Source organism: Lemur catta, chromosome 1 (genome assembly GCF_020740605.2).
Source record: "Lemur catta isolate mLemCat1 chromosome 1, mLemCat1.pri, whole genome shotgun sequence".
Taxonomy (NCBI): domain Eukaryota; kingdom Metazoa; phylum Chordata; class Mammalia; order Primates; family Lemuridae; genus Lemur; species Lemur catta.
In genome coordinates, this window is record NC_059128.1 from 223,236,747 (window position 1) to 223,256,872 (window position 20,126).

General features: G+C 35.5%; 1 protein-coding gene and 1 pseudogene across 2 annotated transcripts in view; one reads left to right on the forward strand and one right to left on the reverse strand.

The window, feature by feature from the left end:
- Positions 1 to 20,126, forward strand: part of KPNA1 (karyopherin subunit alpha 1) — a 67,255-nt gene that overhangs the window by 4,819 nt on the left and 42,310 nt on the right. The window contains exon 2 of the mRNA XM_045540149.1: positions 8,263 to 8,396. Coding sequence (XP_045396105.1) covers positions 8,268 to 8,396 — 129 coding nt within the window. The 5' untranslated portion in view covers positions 8,263 to 8,267. The remainder of the gene's footprint in view (positions 1 to 8,262; positions 8,397 to 20,126) is intronic.
- Positions 13,661 to 14,703, reverse strand: LOC123630486 (annotated as a pseudogene). Its single transcript, XR_006732690.1, has one exon. The product of XR_006732690.1 is annotated as a serine/arginine-rich splicing factor 10-like (transcript).

Below are 20,126 nucleotides of genomic sequence, written 5' to 3' on the forward strand. Positions count from 1 at the left end.
CTCCCAATCTCTAGAAGCTTTTAGAATGTTTTTAACCCTTGAAATTCTATGATGATATGCTTAGGTATGGGTCTTTTTTTCATTTAAGGACATTCAGTGGACCCTCATAAGCTGAGAATTCATGTCCTTTAGTTTTGGGCAATTTATTATTTGGACATTAGGTAAAAAAGGTTTTAGAATTATGCTTCTCAGTTCTTTTTTTTGAGATAGTCTCATTTTGTTGCCCAGGCTATAGTGAGTGCTGTGGTGTCAGCCTGGCTCACAGCAACCTCAAACTCCTGGGCTCAAATGATCCTCCTGCCTCAGCCTCCTGAGTAGCTGGGACTACAGGCATGCGCCACCATGCCCGGCTAATTTTTTCTATATATATTTTTAGTTGTCCAGCTAATTTCTTTCTATTTTTTTTTTGGTAGAGACGGGGTCTCGCTCTTGCTCAGGCTGGTCTTGAACTCCTGAGCTCAAATGATCCACCCTCCTCGGCCTCCCAGAGTGCTAGGATTACAGGCGTGAGCCACTGCACCCGGCCTAAGGTGATAAGCTTCTTAGTTCTTGACACTCATCACATTCTACAGGATCCTTTTTCTTAAATTTCTGAGCCCTGTTTCTATTACCCCTTCCTGTAGCATTGTGGTTGATACATTCCTTGAGTATATAATAATCATTGTGAAATATGTAGTGGGGGTGTCTATTTATCAATAATTCCACTTTTGGAATGTATGCAAAGGAAATAAAACCAGTAGTATGTATAAGAATGTTGATTGCAGTGTGATTATTCTAATGAAAACTTTTAACAACCTAAAAGTTATAAAATGAGGGCTTGATTATAGGAAATGATCACAGTACACTGAGAAATGAAAAATTCAGAACACTAACATATAAAAAAATCTTTGCAAATAAAATCCAGCTTACATTATTCTTTATACTTTCAAAAAGTATTTCATAGTTTAAGAAATCAGAATACAAAAGTTTTATGTGGAAATTATCTTCAAATTTTCTGCAGTAAGCAATATATTATACAATAAGAACAACTTTCAAAACTTTCACGGTTTAAAGCTGAAAGCATATATTTACCACAATAAAACTTCCCAACCTATCTGAATTATTGAATTCTGTACTTTTGGCTGGAATTTTTTCAGCTCAACATGCTGTTATTTCATTAGAAGTTCTGATCTTTATGGTTTTTATGAAGGAGAAAAACTGTCCCCTACCTAATAGTTTAATGGGTTTTGCTTTGGGCTCATTTTTTTTTTTTTTTGAGACAGAGTCTCACTTTGTTGCCCTGGGCTAGAGTGAGTGCCGTAGCGTCATCCTAGCTCACAGCAACCTCAAACGCCTGGGCTTAAGCAATCCTACTGCCTCAGCCTCCCGAGTAGCTGGGACTACAGGCATGCGCCACCGTGCGCGGCTAATTTTTTTTTTCTATATATATTTTTAGTTGTCCAGATAATTTTTATTTGTATTTTTAGTAGAGACGGAGGTCTCGCTCAGGCTGGTCTCGAACTCCTGACATCCAGCTATCCACCTGCCTCGGCCTCCCAGAGGGCTAGGATTACAGGCGTGAGCCACCGCGCCCAGCCATGGGCTTGTTATTTTTTTTAAAGACACACCTTTCCAAAAGGTGACATAAAATTTTCCTTCATGGTGGAAAAAATTTAAAAATTTTTGCTATTTTTTAATTGCAAAAAATTGCTTCTATTCAATTCATATTCATTACTGAATTTAATAAGCCCTGTAATTTATCTGTTGTATGTACATTATAAGAGATTTCAAATTAAGAATTAGTATATATATACGATGTACTTTTTCTTCCAAATGGTATTAATAATTCAAATCCAGAAGTTTAATTTTAATCTTCAATACTAGGCACACAGTGGTTATTCAAAGGCTGTGGAAAGAACAGAAAGTAAAGAGTTTATGTAAAGAAATAAAGTGGTGGACATGGTAGAATACTAAAATTATAAGAAATAAATTTTTTAAAGGAAATGAACGACAAAGAGCAGGTAAGGAGAGAATCACAGATGATGTCAAAACCTTTTTAGAAGCTGTAAAACAAATGGTCAAATGCTATTTTACTAGCAAAATGGAAAATGCCGAAGCCTAAACATCTGCAAAGGGATAAGTCGGTAAGAAAGCTGATTTACCTTGCCCATAAGCAGGAGGCTTGACAGACAGGAGATCCCACAGGTAATACTCTTAAGGTAGAGTGAGGAGTGGGACTAAAAACTAGGTTAGTTGAAACTCTGCAAAACAGCAATCACACACCCAGATTTCCTCCCCCATTCTTCCTAGCCAGGGAACATCCTTCCCCAGTTCCTTCAGATGTAGAGAAGATTACTCTGAAGAAACTGAACTAGAGACTCTAAAATGGGTGCTCCAGTGCAGGGGAGAGTGTGAGTGAAGTGCCATATTGAAAACAGGATTATATGAACACAATTAACAGTAAAAACCCCAGCTCCTTTTCTAAAATGAGTTCTCAAAATATGACAACCACATGTATACTTTCCTGGCAAGAGACTGGAGACTCTCCTCAGGCAAACTGACCAGCCCAATAGAAAAGACTTACGACCCCCGAAATGGCCAACCAGCTACTCTACCCTTCAATAAGCCACCATATAGGCTTCCGATTCAGTTTTTGGCACTTCACTCTTAAATATGAATGGGCAATCACAAGATTATCAGACATAGGAAAAGCCTCTCTTGAGAAAGACAGCAATGAAAACAAGGGAACTTGGAGGAAACAGCAATGAAAGCAAAACAAAAAATAAAAAACTATAGGCTGGGCGCAGTGGCTCACGCCTGTAATCCTAGCACTCTGGGAGGCCAAAGCAGGCGGATCACTGACTCAGGAGTTCGAGACCAGCCTGAGCAAGGGCGAGACCCCGTCACTACTGGGGGAAAAAAAAAAAAAAAAAAAGGAAAGAAATAGCTGGACAACTAAAAATATATAGAAAAAATTAGCTAGGCATGGTGGCACATGCCTGTAGTCCCAGCTACTCGGGAGGCTGAGGCAGTAGGATTGCTTAAGCCCAGGAGTTTGAGGTTGCTGTGAGCTAGGTTGACACCACGGCACTCTAGCCCAGGCAATAGAGTGAGACTCTGTCTCAAAAAAAAAAAAAAGCAAAAAAACACCTATCATTAATGTCCTCAGAAGGATTATAACATCTATAAATCAATATAAAGATGCTATAACATAAGAATGAGCTCCAAGAAATTTAAAATAGGAATAGAAATTAAAAATTCAACAGAAGGTTTAGAAGACATCGGTAAGAAAATCTCTCAAACAGAACAAAAAGACTAAGGGATAGGAAATAGAAGGGGAAAGAAAGAAAATTAAAACAATGTAGGAGTTCCAGTACTCAAATAATACAAATTCCAAAAAGAACAAAAAGTTGATGAGGAAGAGATTATCAAACAATGCATCAAATTTTCAATATCTGTTCAGTGAAAGATACCGTTAACAGAAAGACAAAATTAAAAGAAAGATGGCAGGCTTAGAGAAGATATTTTCTAAGTCTGCTGTCAACAAACTATTCAAATCTAACCTTTACAAGGAAACTTTTGCAAACCAGAAAGACAGGAAATCCAAAGGAAAGATAGACAAAGGACAAAATATATAGTTATCAAAAAGGAAAATTTAAATGGATCTGAGAGATGCTCAAATTAATTAGTAATCAGAGAGTGTAAATTGAAACAAAGATACAACTTTATATCCATCCGACTGAGAAAAAATAGAAAGATAAAACCAAGTACAGGCAAAGATGTGGGCAAACAACCACTTTCCTGCATTCAGTAGGCAGTATAAACTAATTCTCCCATTCTGTGCCCTGGGAATCACAATCTTGGATATAGATCCCAGAGAACTTCTCATATGAGTCCATAAGAATGTGCAAGTAAGAGTATATTTACCACAGGATATTTGTGATGGCAGAAATTCAAGTATCAGTTATTAGGGAATGAACAGTAAACCGTGGGAGATGCACGTTATGGAATTCTACATTAGACACAACTAAATGCATGTAAAACAAAACAGAAAGGTTCCCAAATCAATGTTGAGTAAAAAAGTGAGAAACGGGACCAGATCTATAAAACACAATAAATAAACTAAATACATACCCACTACTACATATTTCACAATGATTCTTACATACTTAAGGAATGTATCAACCACAATGCTATAGGAAGGGGTAATAGAAGCAGGGCTCAGAAATTTAAGAAAAAAGACCCTGTATGATACATATTCAAGTCCTGCAGTCAGTGCTGTGGAACCCTGTGTATGCAGAAAATTGGACCTTTGTATACGCAGATTTTGCAATCCACAAATAATGTGAATACCATATTTTTGATCCATGTGTAAGTGGACCCATGTAGTTCAAACCCATGTTGTTCAAGGGTCAACTGCATTTTAAAGGTGCAGGTGTACTGAATGGATGATAGAAATTGTTAGAGTGTTGAAAGCGTTTGTGAGTTCTTAGATACCACAATTTAACGAAAAAAGAAAAAAAAGAAAAGAAAACCAAGAGTTGCTGGCATTTCTTGTTCTTCCAATTTCTACCTACTGCTTTTGAAGGATGACTGCTAATAAAATGGGACTTACTGCTATTTTTCATCAGTCACACTTTCTCACTTCTGTGCCTTTATTTTGTACTCCTCTCTCTGTTTTGTGAGTTTTTGTGTTTCAACCTCAACTTCTGAAATCCTGTCTATCCTTCACAACCTAGCTGAAACATCGTCTTCTCTATGAAGCCATCCCTGATCACCTTAGTCAAAAGAGATTTTTTTGAATACTTAGAGTCATTTATAGCCATTTCTTCATTACACAAATATCACATGTTACTGTTCTTCACTTCATGAGGTATCATTATCTCCATTGTGCAGATGAGGAAACGAAGACTCACTGAAGTCTAGGATCTTCGCTATGTCATTATGCTAAGAAGCAAATTTGAACACAGGGCTTTAAGGCCAGGCTTCATTTTTGAACTTGCTTCTTAAGACGTTTTGATAAAAAAAGCAGCAAGTAAATAGTTAATTTTTGTGTAAACATTCTTTCTTTTTGGATTTTCAAAAAAATTTTTTGAAATGTTGAGAACACTTTAGAAAGTGTTAAAAACTGATTCAATAAGGAATGAACAATCTGAATAGACCTACAACATGTGAAGACATTGAATTAGTAGTCACAAAACTACCCACAGAGAAAAGCCTAGGTGCATATGGCTTCACTGCTGAATTCTACCAAACATTTAAAGAATTAATATGAGTACTAATTCTTCACAAAGTCTTCCAAAAAATGGAGGAAATACTGCCCAATGCATTTTATGAAGCCAGTATTACTCTGATACCAAAGCCAAAGACATGACAAGAAAACTGTAGGTCAATATCTCTTATAAATATGAACATGCAAATTCTTAACAGAATACTAAACTGGCAAACTGAATTCAGCAGTATGTAAAAAGATTTATACATCCATGACCAAGTGAGATTCATCCCAGGAATACAGGAGTGGCTTAAAGTCCAAAAACCAATTAATGTAATATGTTAGTAAAATAAAAAACAAAAATCAAGCCAGGAGCAGCTATTCAGGAGGCTGAGGCAGGAGGATCACTTAACCCCAGGAGTTCGAGGCTGTAGTGCTCGATGACTGTGGCTGTGAATAGTCACTGCAATATAGCCTGAGCAAAGAGGTGAGACCCTGTCTCAAAAAAGTATTATTGTTATATAAATAGACACAGAAAAAGCATTTGACTAAATTCAGCACCGTTTTATGATAAAACACTCAACAACTAGGAATAGGAGGATACTTCTCAACATGATAAAGGACATCCATGAAAAATCCAAAGGTAACATCATACTTAATCGTAAAAGACTGGTTGCTTTCCAAGAGCTAGAATAAGACAAGGGTGTCTGCTCTCTCCACTTTCATTCAACATTGTATTTGAGGCTCTAGTCAGGGAAGTTAGGCAAGAAAAAGAAATAAAAGGCATCAAGATTGAAAGAAAGTAGTAAAGCTATCTCTTTTTGCAGATGACGTGATATATATCAACTAGAAAAGTATCTGCACTAGTAAGTTTAGCAAGATTGTAAGATATGAGATCAATACACAAAAATCAATTGAATTTCTCTAGATTTGTGATCAACAATCTGAAAATGAAGTTAAGAAAACAATTCCATTACAATGGCATAAAAATAAAATACTTAGGAATAAATTTAACAAAAGAAGTATAAAACTTACACTCTGAAAATTACAAAGCATTGTAGAAAGAAATTAAGATCTAAATAGAAAAACATCCCATCTTAAAGAATTGAAAGATTTGACATTGTTAAGGTGGGAGTACTCCCCAAACTGCTACTCATGTTCAACATAATCCCTATTGGAATTCCAGCTGACTTCTTTGTAGAAATTGACAGACTGATCGTAAGATTCATAAGGAATTGCAAGGGATCCATAATGGCCAAAATAATCTTGAAAAAAAAAATTTAGAAGACTCACACTTACACTGATTTCAGAAACAAAGCAATGGTAATCAAGACTGTGGAACTGGCACAGGTATACCCATATGGGTTAATGGAATCAAACTGAGAGTCAAGAAATTAAACCATGTACAAATGCTCAACTGATTATCAGCAAGGATGCTGTTATAGGTGTTTGGGCTGCTACAATACACCGTAGACTGAGTGGCTTATAAACAACAGAAATTTATTTCTCACAGTTCTGGATGCTGGAAGTTCAAAATCAAGATACTGGCAGATTCAGAGTCTGGTGAGAACCTCCTTCCTGGTTCATAGACAGCTGTCTTTTCACTGTGTGTTTACATAGCCAAAGGGCCAGGTGAGCTCTATGGAGTTTCTTTTATAAGGGCTCTAATCCCATTCATGAGGACCCTACCACCATGACCTAATCATCTCCCAAAAGTTTTGCCTTCAGACACATTTACATTGGTACTTAGGATTTAGCATGTGAATTTTGGCAGAGACACATTGTCTATAGCAGGTGCCACGACCATTCAATGAAGGAGGAATCTTTTCAAAAAATAGTGTTAAGACAACTTGATAGCCACATGCAAAAGAATGAAGTTGGACTCTTACCTCATGTCATGTACAAAAATTAACTCAAAATGAATCACAGACCTTAATGTAAGAGGTAAAACCATATTAAACTCTTGGAAGGAAATTTAGGATTAAGGATTCTTGGATATGACACCACCATGAACAAGAAAAGAAAAACAGATTAATTTGAACTTCAGCAAAATTAAACTTTTGTAAGCTTCAAAGGATACCATCAAAATGAAAAGACAACCTATAGAACATTTATTTGCAAAGCATATCTGATAAGGGATTTTGTCTAAAATGTATAAAGAAATTTTATGTCTCTATAATAAAAGGACAAATAACCCAACTTTAAAATGAGCATAGGATTTGAATAAACTGTTTTAATGGAAGATATAGTTACCAAATAAATGTGTGAGTAAATGTTCTGTCTCATTAGTCATTAGAGGATTATAAATCATAACCTCAGTGAGATACCACTTCACATCCACTAGGATGATTTGAATCAAAAAGTTGTAATAGCAAAATGTTGGAGAAATTACAACCATCATATGCTGCTGATGGAATATAAAATGGTGCAGCCACTTTGGAAAAACAGTTGGGCAGTTCCTTAAGTGACTAAACATAGTGTTACCACATGACCCAGCAATTCCACTCCTAGGTATAGACCTAAGAGAAATGAAAACATGTCTACACAAATACTTGACCACAGATGTTTATGGAAGCATTATTCATAATAGCTGAAAGGTGGAAACAGCCCAAATGTCCATCAGCTGGTGAATTGATAAATAAATTGGACTATGTACATACAATGGAATATTATTCAGCTCTAAAAAGAAATGACATACTGGTATGTGCTACAGCGTGGATGAACCTTGAAAACAATATGCTTAGTGAAAGAAACTAGTCACAAAAGATTGCATATTATAAGATTCTGTTCATAGAAATGTCCAGAATAGGGGTGATAGCTAAATAATACAGGATTTCTTTTTGAGATGATGATGTCCTAAAACTCACTGTGGTGATGGTTGCATAAGCTGTGGATGTACTAAAAACTGTTGAATTGCACACACTAATAAAACTATTAAAAATAAAGTAACCATTTCTGGTATCCCTTTGGGGTGAGTCTGGGCATGTATATGTTTTAAAGGCTAAGCTCCTAGAATAACAGAGCTTTTTATAGTAAACTCATTTCTTCTTCCCCCTCTTTTATTCTTGTAGAAATCATGACCACCCCAGGAAAAGAGAACTTTCGCCTAAAAAGTTACAAGAACAAATCTCTGAATCCTGATGAGATGCGCAGAAGGAGGGAGGAAGAAGGACTGCAGTTACGCAAGCAGAAAAGAGAAGAGCAGGTAAGTCCTTCACTTCTATTTATTTCTTTTAAAGAACTTAATTTTCCATTTTAAGCCTGACACTATCATCTTTTAATTTTTAACAATGTTTTGTGTGTATGTGTGTATTCCCCCCCCACTATAAAATTAGCACTTTTTGGGAGTGGAGCAGAAGGGAGTACTGAAAAGTGAAATATAAGAATGGGGAAATCTTTTAGATTGCCATTTTCTCAATATAACCACTGTTTAATATTTTGGCCTTTTTTTTTTAGTGTATTTTGTTTTTCTTAAGTTGCAACTTTCTTCCTTAAGAGTTTTTACGTTTGCTAATCAATTCCCAAGTGATCAACAAAACATTGCTGTTCGTTGTATACTTAAATTTGGAAATTTATAAACATACACAAAAATAAAGTATAATGAACCACATAAACCCATCCTTTGGATTCAATAATTGTCAACAATTTGCCACATTTGTTCATGTTTGTCTTTCTTTATTATTTAACATTTTAAAGCAAAATTTCAAAGAAAGTGTCTTTTCATTCCTGAATAATTCTGTGTTATTCATAAGGACACTTAGGACATTGTTTTTTTTTTTTTTTTTAAATCATTTTTAACCTGAGAACATCTATAGGAGCACTTGAGACTTACTCTCACTTTACTTTCCTTTAAAAATGCTGAGGACAAATGGTTCATCACTTTTGGCAAAGAAATTTAAAGACACAAGGCTTAGGTGGCTTTTTTTTTTTTTTTGTGTGCTAAGGAGAGACTTTTGAGCCTGAAGGAACATTTGACTATCACATTATAAAAATTTCATAAAGCCAAATGAGTGAGTCAAAACCCTTCATAACTGACAAGCAGATAATTGTAAATATTTTGCAGTTACAGTGAGATATTCTCAACACGCATTCTTACTTTGTGAATCACTGACTCTAGGTAATCTGGTTAGGTGAAATCCAAGAGTGCATTACAACCCCAGTATTTTATTTGTTAGGGCTGTAGATGTTTGAGTCACTTTATCTTTATCATCATTATTATTGGCAAGGATAGTTTATAATATTGTAATAGACTTTAAATTGAGTACAGCAAATTAAATTATGAGTTCTTGACATTCTGTTTTATCATCTTTGAAAGCAACCATTTAATCATAAAAGGATGAGTTTCTCGTGGTTTCTTGTCTCTTTATTCGTTTCTATGTCTTACTGGAAATGGATCCTTTTCTTTGGGTGAGTTTTTGTATTGGCTTCTATTTCTGCAGTAAATTTCCTTTTCTTTTATTCTCAGAAATCACAACAGCCCTTCTCACTCATTGTTACATATTTGTATTCCCTATGTAAAAATGAATACATGTATATATGGATATAAATCCATGTATGGGTCTGAATATAACTACCCGTCTGGGAATTATATTTGGCATAAAGCCATTTGAAGATGTAGCAGTGGCATTCTGTCATTAACATGGTGTTCATTTTATTCTGTTTCTTCTTCGTGACTGCTGATTTTGTATAATAAACTTCATTGTAAAATTTATATAAAAAATAAATTTTTCACGTTTAGGTACCTACCTGAAGCCAAATGCTTTGTAGCCTCAGTATTTCAAGTGGCAAGTATAGTCCCACATATATGACATTTGTAGTTGGAATTTTACCATCTTAATTGTATGAGATCTGAAATTGTGCTGGGACTTTAATAAGCTTCTGGAATATTACTCTATTTAAAAACCTTAATTTTGTCACATGTGCCATCTTGTGTGGGGAGAATGGTAAAAATAATCAGGCTTCGTAATATCACAGTTGTACTTATTTTATGCCTAATTTGTAAAATAGTAAACATTAGGAAAATACAGATTCATTTAGGTACTGTTTATCTTTCCACAATTGCTTTGTCATCTATCTGGAAAAGTCACTGGCTTATGCCAGCTGCACAACTAGATTTAAGGGTAGTATAGGAGTTGTTGCTGCCAAATACATAAAAGATACCTGCGCCTTTAGGGCCATCCTTTTAGTAGACTAGCATTTAATATCTCTTATTTAGGCACCACTGTAGGAATGACTTCTGTCCAACTGGCAGTGACAGACCAAACTGAAGTTTATTTTTGGCAAAACAGTAAACTAGTTGATGTCATTCTGAATGAGCTAGTACTTGTAATTTTTCATGTACAGGAAGATGAACACTGTACTGTTAAAATATTTTGAATTAAGCAGACTTTTCCTAACTCAATGTGAGTAGGTAACCTAGTCTTGCTAAAAAGTCTGTAAAAATGATAGTTATGAGGAATGAAAGCCTGCTTGATATTGTTAGTCTTAAGAAATACCTTCTGGAGTGACCAAATTTATATACTTGTGGATAGCTAACATTTCCCATCAGTTAACTTGGCTGACAAGTCCAGGCAACCTGTAGTCTATAAATGAGATAGTGTACAAATCATGAGTGTGTTGGCAGTTGTTTTTTCTTTTTAAAAAGCTATCTTTGTAATACATGCACAAAGTGGGAAAAGTTAAATAGTGATAAAATATTTGAAACTAAACCAGCAGTTTTCCTAGTTTTATTCTCAAGTAAACCACTTTTAACTTTCTTCAACATTCAGTGTGGTTGATACCGCTGTATTTCTAAGTAATATGTGTATTAATTACCATATATTTTTGTTTATCAATTTAAAATATCTATTGATGTTCTGTTCTGGTAAGTGAAGATTTGAGTTCTTATACTACTTTTTTCCTTACATCCATCCTCCTAGTATAGTTACATTTTGGTATGTAAGCATTATTCATTGTTGAGCCGAGTGGTATACTATGGTTACATTTCTCTCCTTTCTTGTACTTTATTTTTTCTGGAGTTAATTGTCTGCACTTTTTACCTGCTTGGCTTTCTTCACATTTCTGGCTATCTTCTCAGTTCCTCCTACAGCTCTTTAAAATTATTTTTTTTGTCTGATTTTCTATTTGTTAAACTCAGATAATTTATCAGTTCCATTTTTTTCCCTCTGGAGATCTCCACACTACTTTTTTTTGTCCTCTTGCTCCAATTAGTATTGCTTTTCCTGTGAGCTTGCTGTGTAGCTATAGCCTGGGACATCCTTTGCTAGGAATTTCTCGTCTTTTTTTTGGTAATGATCCTCCACTCCCTAATCCTGTGTTTTCCTGTATTTAGATTTACTGCTGCTTTTTGCAAAAGCCCATCCTTTATTAGCTTTCTGAAAAAGGGCATGTGGGAGACACATCTTTTGAAACCTTGCATGGCTGAGTGGCTGAGAATGCCATTATTCTAAATTTGTACTTGATTGATAGTCTGGGATAGAAGTATGTACTGGAAATTATTTCTCTCAGAGTTTTGAAATTACTCTTTTCCTATATTGTGGCTTCCATATGCTACTGCAGGTTCTTTATAACCTTATTTATACCCTCCCCCCCACCTTTTTTTAAGAGATGAGGTCTAGCTATGTCATCTAGGCTGGTCTTGAACTACTGGCTTCAAGTGATCTTCCCGCCTTGGCCTCCCAAAGTGCTGGGATTGCAGGTGTGAGCCACCACACCTGGCTTTTTTTTCCTTTTTGAAAGCTTTTAGGATGTTTATCCCTAGTTCTAAAATTTTATATTGATGTATCTTGGTACTTTTAAATTATTTATTCATTGTGGTAGGCTAAAGGAGGGCACTTTCAGTCTAGAGACTACATTCTTTTTTTTTTTCCTTCATTTTGTTTTTATTATAGCATGTTTGCTTAATTTACAGCAAGCAGAAAATAAGCTGGGTCTTGTTTTGATCCAAACATTAATGTTTTAAAGGTTGTACACAATATTTGTTAAAAAGAACATATAAAAATACCTTTTTAGAAACTTCTATAAGAAAAGAAAATACAACTTTCCTCTTTGCTAGAACTGCAAACTACTGCTACAGTTTTAAATAGACTTTTTGTTGTTTAAACCATACATCCAGGAAAATCTAAAAAAATTAAAGAAACGTGCATATAAATGATTGCATAGCAGAACATGAACATTAACTGCAAACAGTAAAGAAATGAAAGCTAGAAATACTGTCAAATATACAAAGGTTCTAGAATCAATCCTTTAAACACATTCCACAAACAGTATTTAAAAACCATCTTTTTGTTCTTTACAGGCAAAGCCTAGATTACTAAAACGAAAATTGAAAAAAGTAATCCTCTAGAAGGATTCGTTTCCCCGTAATATTTCTTACTTCTATCTGCAAGCAAGCAATCTGAGATTTTTAAAGATGCTAGCCTTTAATTCTGAAATGAGACTGGACATTTTTTGCCCCCCAAAACGATCTTTCAGAGAAATGCTAGAAATTGTAAATGGATAAGGGCACTACTTCTTCATTTTTAGTTGGGTACTACACATTGATAATCAAAAACTCAGAGATGTGACTCTTGCTTAAAACTGACTAATCCTTTTTGCAAAACTACTTTAAATTTCATGGCACCACAGAATCACCTAGAGTTAGAGTGTTGTCTTTCAACTTGCCTCATATTAAATAAACTGAGAGCAAGCCTCCCTCACGAAGAGGCAGGCAAATTTTGATACAAATGCACACACCAAGTGCTTTAAGCATCAAAATTCAGTTCTTTTACACTATGCACACACATACACACACACATAACCTACTATGAAACAATTTACTTGCTTCTAACAGCAGTAAAAAAACTAAGCAATATTATGGTCAACAACATTCCTTAAATTTTAGCATAACTACATAAGAACATCCTTTTCCTCTTAAAATTATTTCTCCCATCATTGACCTGCTGGAATTTTAAGGTGAGTTTTTCTGATGTTTTCTGTGTTCCAAATCTTCATAGAAACCAGAAAAAAAGCAGTGAAGGCTCCATGTTTCAGTCAAAAACTGCACACCTCCCTGAAAATACTATGTAACCCAGCTGGCATCATTTCCCAAGACAGTGGGGTTAACAAAAGAACTATTCCACACTGCATCATAAATAAACTATTATCAGGGGCCTAGACATTTTGCCAAGACATAAAGGTGCACCGTGAACCTAAATATGTCTGAGCAGTCAGTGTTGTACTGTGGCTACAACTTCACTTTTGTATTATTCTATTTTATTATCAAGCTACATTCTAGGTTAACAGTTCTACCAAATACGAATACGAAAGTTTATTTTTAATAAGACAATGTTGCAAATTATGGTCAACCAACATCTTTTCACCAAATACTTCAAGCATAAAAAATGAGAATCTTTACAAAAATATACAGAGACACCACAAATTGGTAGCTGCCCGTAGCATTAAACAAACTGGACTCTTAAGAGTGGCTTCTCAACAGCATATTTTAATTATAACCATTGCCTGGTACAGGGAAAACTAACAAATGTTTTTTAAGCATCATTGCAACATTGTATTCCTGATAATTTAAGTAAACCAAACTATGAGTAAATGAATGATACATGCCTAAAAATTATCATGGTTTATACTATCAGTGGCCACTGGACTTAAGACTAGTCCAAGACCTCGATCTAGATTTTGACCTAGACCTAGACTGTGATCTTGACTGAGATTTGGATCTAGGTGGTTCTTTTTTCCTTGATTCCTTTTCATGTCTTGAGCCAGACTTATAATGTGTTTTGGAATCTGTTTTAGAGGTGCCTCTAGTTTTGGTGTGAGATGCAGACCTAGAACGTGATTTAGCCTTCATTTCTTTCTTGGGCTGGGACTTGGACCGTGATCTTGAATTGGATTTAGATCTTGAAAAAGATCGATTTTGATGTTTGAATCTATCATTGTCGGAATGGCTTCTGCTACGCCGTGGTCTTCCAGTCGGTCCACTGTTTCTAGGACTATAAGATCTCCTATAGTTGTAATCAAAAGACCGACTTCTTGATCTCCTTCTTTCATAACTTCAGCTTCTAGAACGTCTGTATCGATCATAATCATCATAACGGGAAGAACTGTACATATTCCTTCCTTCCTTGGCTTTCATCTGATTTGGTGTCTTCCGATCCCCCTGTGCAAAGTGTATTTCAATTTGACGTCCACAAATCTATTTTCTGTCCAAATGCAAAGCATCTTCAGCATCACAAACATCCTCAAATTGAACATAGGCAAATCCTCTTGGACGGCAAGTGTAGAAATCAAGCGGAACATACACATCAACTATAGGACCATAACGACCAAATTCACGCCGTAAATCTTCAGACCTGGTATTGTCCGCCACGTTCCTGACAAACAGAGACGTGTTGGGGGGGCGCAGGTAACGGGACATGACGGTGGCGTGAGTCTCGACCGAGGGCACTAACGGGCTTAGCAAACTGTCCGCAGTTAGAGCTGCGGATCCGCAGACACACACAATCACACAGCTCTGCTACGGCTGTGGAGACCACATTCTTGAGAATTTTCCTGTGTTTATTCATTGAGAAGCTCCTTCCCATCTCACATCCTGTAAGTCAAATGTTAGACTTGTGAAGCTGGTTTTCTTAATTTTTTCTTTTTTCTTTTTCAAACCATATCCTTGTTTTTAGTCTACTTCCTTACTCGTTGTGCCTCATATATATATATATATATATATATATATATATATATATATATATATATATACACACACACACACACACACACACGCACAGACACACACACAAGCACCCCTGAGCCAGGACTCTGCATGGTTGTGTAGGCTTGCTTTTCAACAGTATGTCCCTCCATAGCCTCTTAGGCTTGATCTTCCTCCACTCTAACTCATATATCATTTCTCACTCTGCTTTCCATTGTTGTAGATATATATGGTTAGGGGTTACATGTGTCTTTTAATTTCTGTGAACATGAGTGTTTTTGTTTCTTGTCCCTCTTATCATTGTGGGTGATATTTCTGAGATTAAGGGGATGGTAACACCTGATTCTACTTTTTAAAATCTGTATACCTCATTATATAAGGTAGATTATTATGATGATTAATGTATAATTGACATGAAAATTTTATTGACTTGGGGAAGAAAGACTGTAAATATATATTTTAATTCTTTTGTGAATAAGATCTGGACAATTCTGTGATAGGATAATGTATTGATACTGATAGTTCATTCCATTTTATTACTGAGTAGTATTCTATTATATGGATAAACAATTGGTTTATTTGTTCACTTGATAGAGATTTGGGTTATTTCCAGTTTTTGGTGATGAAAAATAAAATTATGAACACTAATGGAGAACTCTTTGTAAGGAGTTATATTTCCTTTTCTCTTGGTTAAATATCTAGAAGTGATATGGCTGGATTGTATAGTTGGTGTATACTTAAGCTGTCAACTGTTTGCCAAAATGGGTTGTGTTATGTTACCTTCCCACTGGCAGTATATGAGAATTTCAGTTGCTCCACATCCTTGTCAATATTTGATATGCTCATTCTTTGTCATTTTAGCTATGTAAGGGGTATGTAGCAACATTCCATGATGGTTTTAATTTGCATTTACCTAAGAAATTAAGATGTGAGCATCTTTTCTTGTTTCAGAAATTTTATTTTGAATTGACAAGTAATTGTATCTATTTATGGGGTACTGTGTGATGTTTTAATACATGTAAAGCTCAAATCAGGCTAATTGATGTATCTATTACCTCACATACTTACCATTTCTTTGTTGTGACGGCATTTAAAATCCACTCTTGGTGGGGCGCAGTGGCTCACGCCTGTAATCCTAGCACTCTGGGAGGCCGAGGCAGGTGGATCGCTCGAGGTCAGGAGTTCGGGACCAGCCTGAGCAAGAGCGAGACCACGTCTCTACTAAAAATAGAAAGAAATTATCTGGCCAACTAAAATATATATAGAAAAAATTTGCCAGGCACGGTAGTGCATGCCTGTAGTCCCAGCTACTCGGGAGGCTGAGGCAGTAGGATTGCTTAAGCCCAGGAGTTTGAGGTTGCTGTGAGCTAGGCTGACGCCATGGCACTCACTCTAGCCAGGGCAGCAAAGCGACACCCTGTCTCAAAAAAAAAAGAAAGAAAAAATCCACTCTTTTAGCAATTTTGACTTATACGTTATTATTAACTATAGTCACCATGCTGTAGGGTAGATCACCCATGATTGTCTTAAGGTGCTTATTTGCTGTGTATCTACTTTAGTGAAGTCTGTTAACATTTTCCTCATTTTTTTATTGAGTCATTTATCTTCTAGATACAAGTCCTTTGCAGGATATATATTTTGCAGTATTTTCTTTTATTCAGTGGCTTGCCTTTTCATTTACAGAAGTGTTTTTTGAGAGCAGATGTTTTTGATTTTGGAGTTCTGTGTATCAGTTTTTTTCTTTCATGGATTGTGCTTTTGTGTATCATAACAAAGAACCTTTGCCAAATCCAAGGTCACTAAGATTTTCTCTTTTTTTTTTTTTAAGAAGTTGTATTGTTTTAGCTAGGGTAATCCATTTACATTTAATTTTTATTTATTATGTGAGGTATATGTTAAGGGATCATTTTTTGCATATGACTATCCAGTTCAAGTGCCATTTATCATAAAGATTATTTTCCCCCATTAAATTGCCTTGGAAACATTTACAGTTGACCATATCTGTATGAATCTGTTTCTGGACCTCTACAACTTGTTCTATTGTTCTATTGATCTGTTTTTAATATCACAGTATCTTTTGTTTTTTGGAGACAGAGTGTTACTCTGTCACCTGGGCTAGAGTGCTGTGGCATCAGCCTAGATCACAGCAACCTCAAACTCAGGCTCAAGTGATCCTCCTGCCTCAGCCTCCCAAGTGGCTGGGACTACAGGTGCGCACCACCACGCCTGGCTAATTTTTTCTATTTTGAGTAGAAACAGGGTCTTGCTCTTGTTCAGGCTGGTCCCCAACTCCTGATCTCAAGCCATCCTCCTGCCTTGGCCTCCCAGAATGCTAGGATTACAGGTGTGAGCCACTGTGTCCAGCCATCACACTGTCTTGATAACTATAACTTTATAATAAGTTTCAAGTCAGGTAGTATTAGCCCTCCAGCTTTTTCTTTTTCAAAAGAACTTTAGAATCACCTATCCAATTTGTACATGAAAGCCTGCTGGAAATTTGATTGAGATTGTGTTGAATCTATAAATTAATTTGGAGAATTGTTATCTTAACAATATTGAGTCCTCTGACCCAGGAGCAGTCTCTTTCTCCATTTATTTAGGTCCTTTAAATTCTCTCAGCAGTTTATATGAATAGTTTTAGTATATAGATCTTGCACATCTTTTGTCAGATTTTACCCTAAGTATTACTTTGTTGCTATTATACATGATATCATTTGAATTTCATTTTTCAGTTCATTGTTAATATATAGAAGCATAGTTTATTTTTGTATGTTGATCTCCTAAAGCTTGCTGAACTCACTTATTCTAGTCACTTTTTTGTAGATTCCATTGGATTTTCTACATAGGTAATCATGTCACCTACAGGTAAAAACAATTTTACCTTGCTTCTTTGTGATCTGATTGCCTTAACTTGCCTGATTGCACTGCTGCAGTGCAACGAAGGGATAAAAATAATGAAAGCAGACCTACCTGTTTTATTCCTGACCTTAGGCAAAAAGTAATGGGTCTTTAATTATCTGTGATGTTACAGGTTTTTCATTTACAGCCATGCACTGCATGATGGTGGTCCCATAAGATTATGATACTGTATTTTTATTGTATCTTTTCTATGTTTAGATATGCAAATTTTTATCATTGTATTAAAATTGCCTAAGTATTCAGTACAGTCACATGCAGTTCAAGTTTGTAGCCTAGAACCAATAGGCTGTACCTCATAGCCTAGTTGTGTGGTAGGCCATTCCATATAGGTTTGTGTAAGTATAATATATTATGTTCACACAGTGATGAAATTGCCAATGATGCATTTCTCAGACTGTGTTGTTGAGTGATGCATGCCTATATTCCTTTTATGAGGTTAAGGAAGTTCTCTTCTGTTCCTAGTTAAATGGGTATGTAAATATTTAGTATTCTTATGTCTTTTTGATTAATTGATCCCTTGATCAGTAAGAAAGTACCTTCTTTATTTCTGATAATATTTCTTTGAAATCAACTTGCCTGATATTACAGTTACTCCCACTTTCTGTTAACTAGCACTGACATGGTGTATCTTTTCCCACCTTTTTACTTTTAACATATCTGTGTCTTTATATGTGAATTGTGTTTCTTACTGGCAGCATAATAATTTGTTAGGTATATGTATATTTTTTAGTGCTTGCTTCAGGGCTTATCCTATATATCTTTAACTTATTACAGTATACTTTAAACCTAAATATTATACCACATCATGTTTCATGGTTTTTACTTCTAAGTATGTGTTATTAAACCCCCATTGATACTGCTTTTACTTTAAATTGTCCATTATCTCTTTAAAACAGCTTCATTAAGATATAATTCACATACTGTACAATTCACCCATTTAAAGTATACAGTTCAGTGGTTTTTAGTATATTCACAGTTATACAGCTGTCACCACAACCAATTTTTGAACATTTTGATCACCACTAAAAAAATCCCCTGATGTCTATTAGCAGCCACTCTCCATTCCCTCTGCTCCTCCCTTAACAACCTCCAACCCTCATCTACTTTCTGTCTCTATAGATTTGCCTATTCTGGACATTTCATATAAATGAAATGACAATATATGTGATGTGGCCTTTTGTGATTAGCTTCCTTCCCTTAGCAGAATGTTTTCAAGATTCATCCATATTATAACATGTGTCAGTACTTATTCCCTTTTCCTACCAAATAATATTCCATTGTGCACATACACCTCTTTTTGTTTATTCATTCAGTTGATGGACATTTGAATTGTTTTTACTGTTTTCCTATTTTGAATAATGCTGCTATGAATATTTGTGTACAGGTTTTAGTGTAGATGTACATTTTTATTTCTCTTGGGTTTATACCCAAGAGAAATATACTAAGAGTAGACTTGCTGGGTCATATGGTTACTCTGCCTGTAATATTTAGAGGAACTGAGAACCTGTTTTCTACAAAGGCTGTACCATTTTACATTCCTATTAGCAATGTATGAGGGTTTCAGTTTCTCCACATTTTTGCCATTGCTTGTTATTATCTGTCTTTTTGATTATAGTTATCCTTTTGGATGTTAAGTGGTTAACTATCTTTTGAAGACTTTTTTTACTGAGGAAAGTTTTAAAAATATTTTACCACTTTTATCATGTCTAGTGGTCTTCATTCTTTTTTGTAGATCTATATTTCATCTGGTATCATTTTTCTTCTGTCTGAAGAACATCCTTGAACATTTTCTTACAGAGCCAGTCTGTTGGTGATGAATTCATTCAGGTTTTGTATGTTTGAAAAAAAATTTCACTTTTTTTTTATTAGAATTTATTTTTTAAGCAGTTTTTGGTTCACCTCAAAATTGAGCAGATGGTATAGAGATTTCCCATATACCCTCTTCCCCCCACCCATACAAAGCCTCCCCCATTGTCAACATACTTATGGAATGGTACATTTGTTATAATTAATGAACCTACATTGACACATCATTATCACTTAAAGTCCATAGTTTATATTAGAGTCCATGCCAGGTGTTGTACATGCTATGGCTGCAGTCCCCAGTGCCCATACTGGTCTGTGGCCTGTTAGGGACTGGGCTGCGCAGCTTGCTATCCCTGCCCAGGTCTGTGAAAAAATTGTCTTCTATGAAACTGGTCCCTGGTGCCAAAAAAGTCTTGTTCTATGGGTTTGAACAAATGTAAAATGACATGTATCCACCATTATAGTGTCACACAGAGTAGTTTCCCTGCCCTAAAAATCTTCTCTGCTCCACCT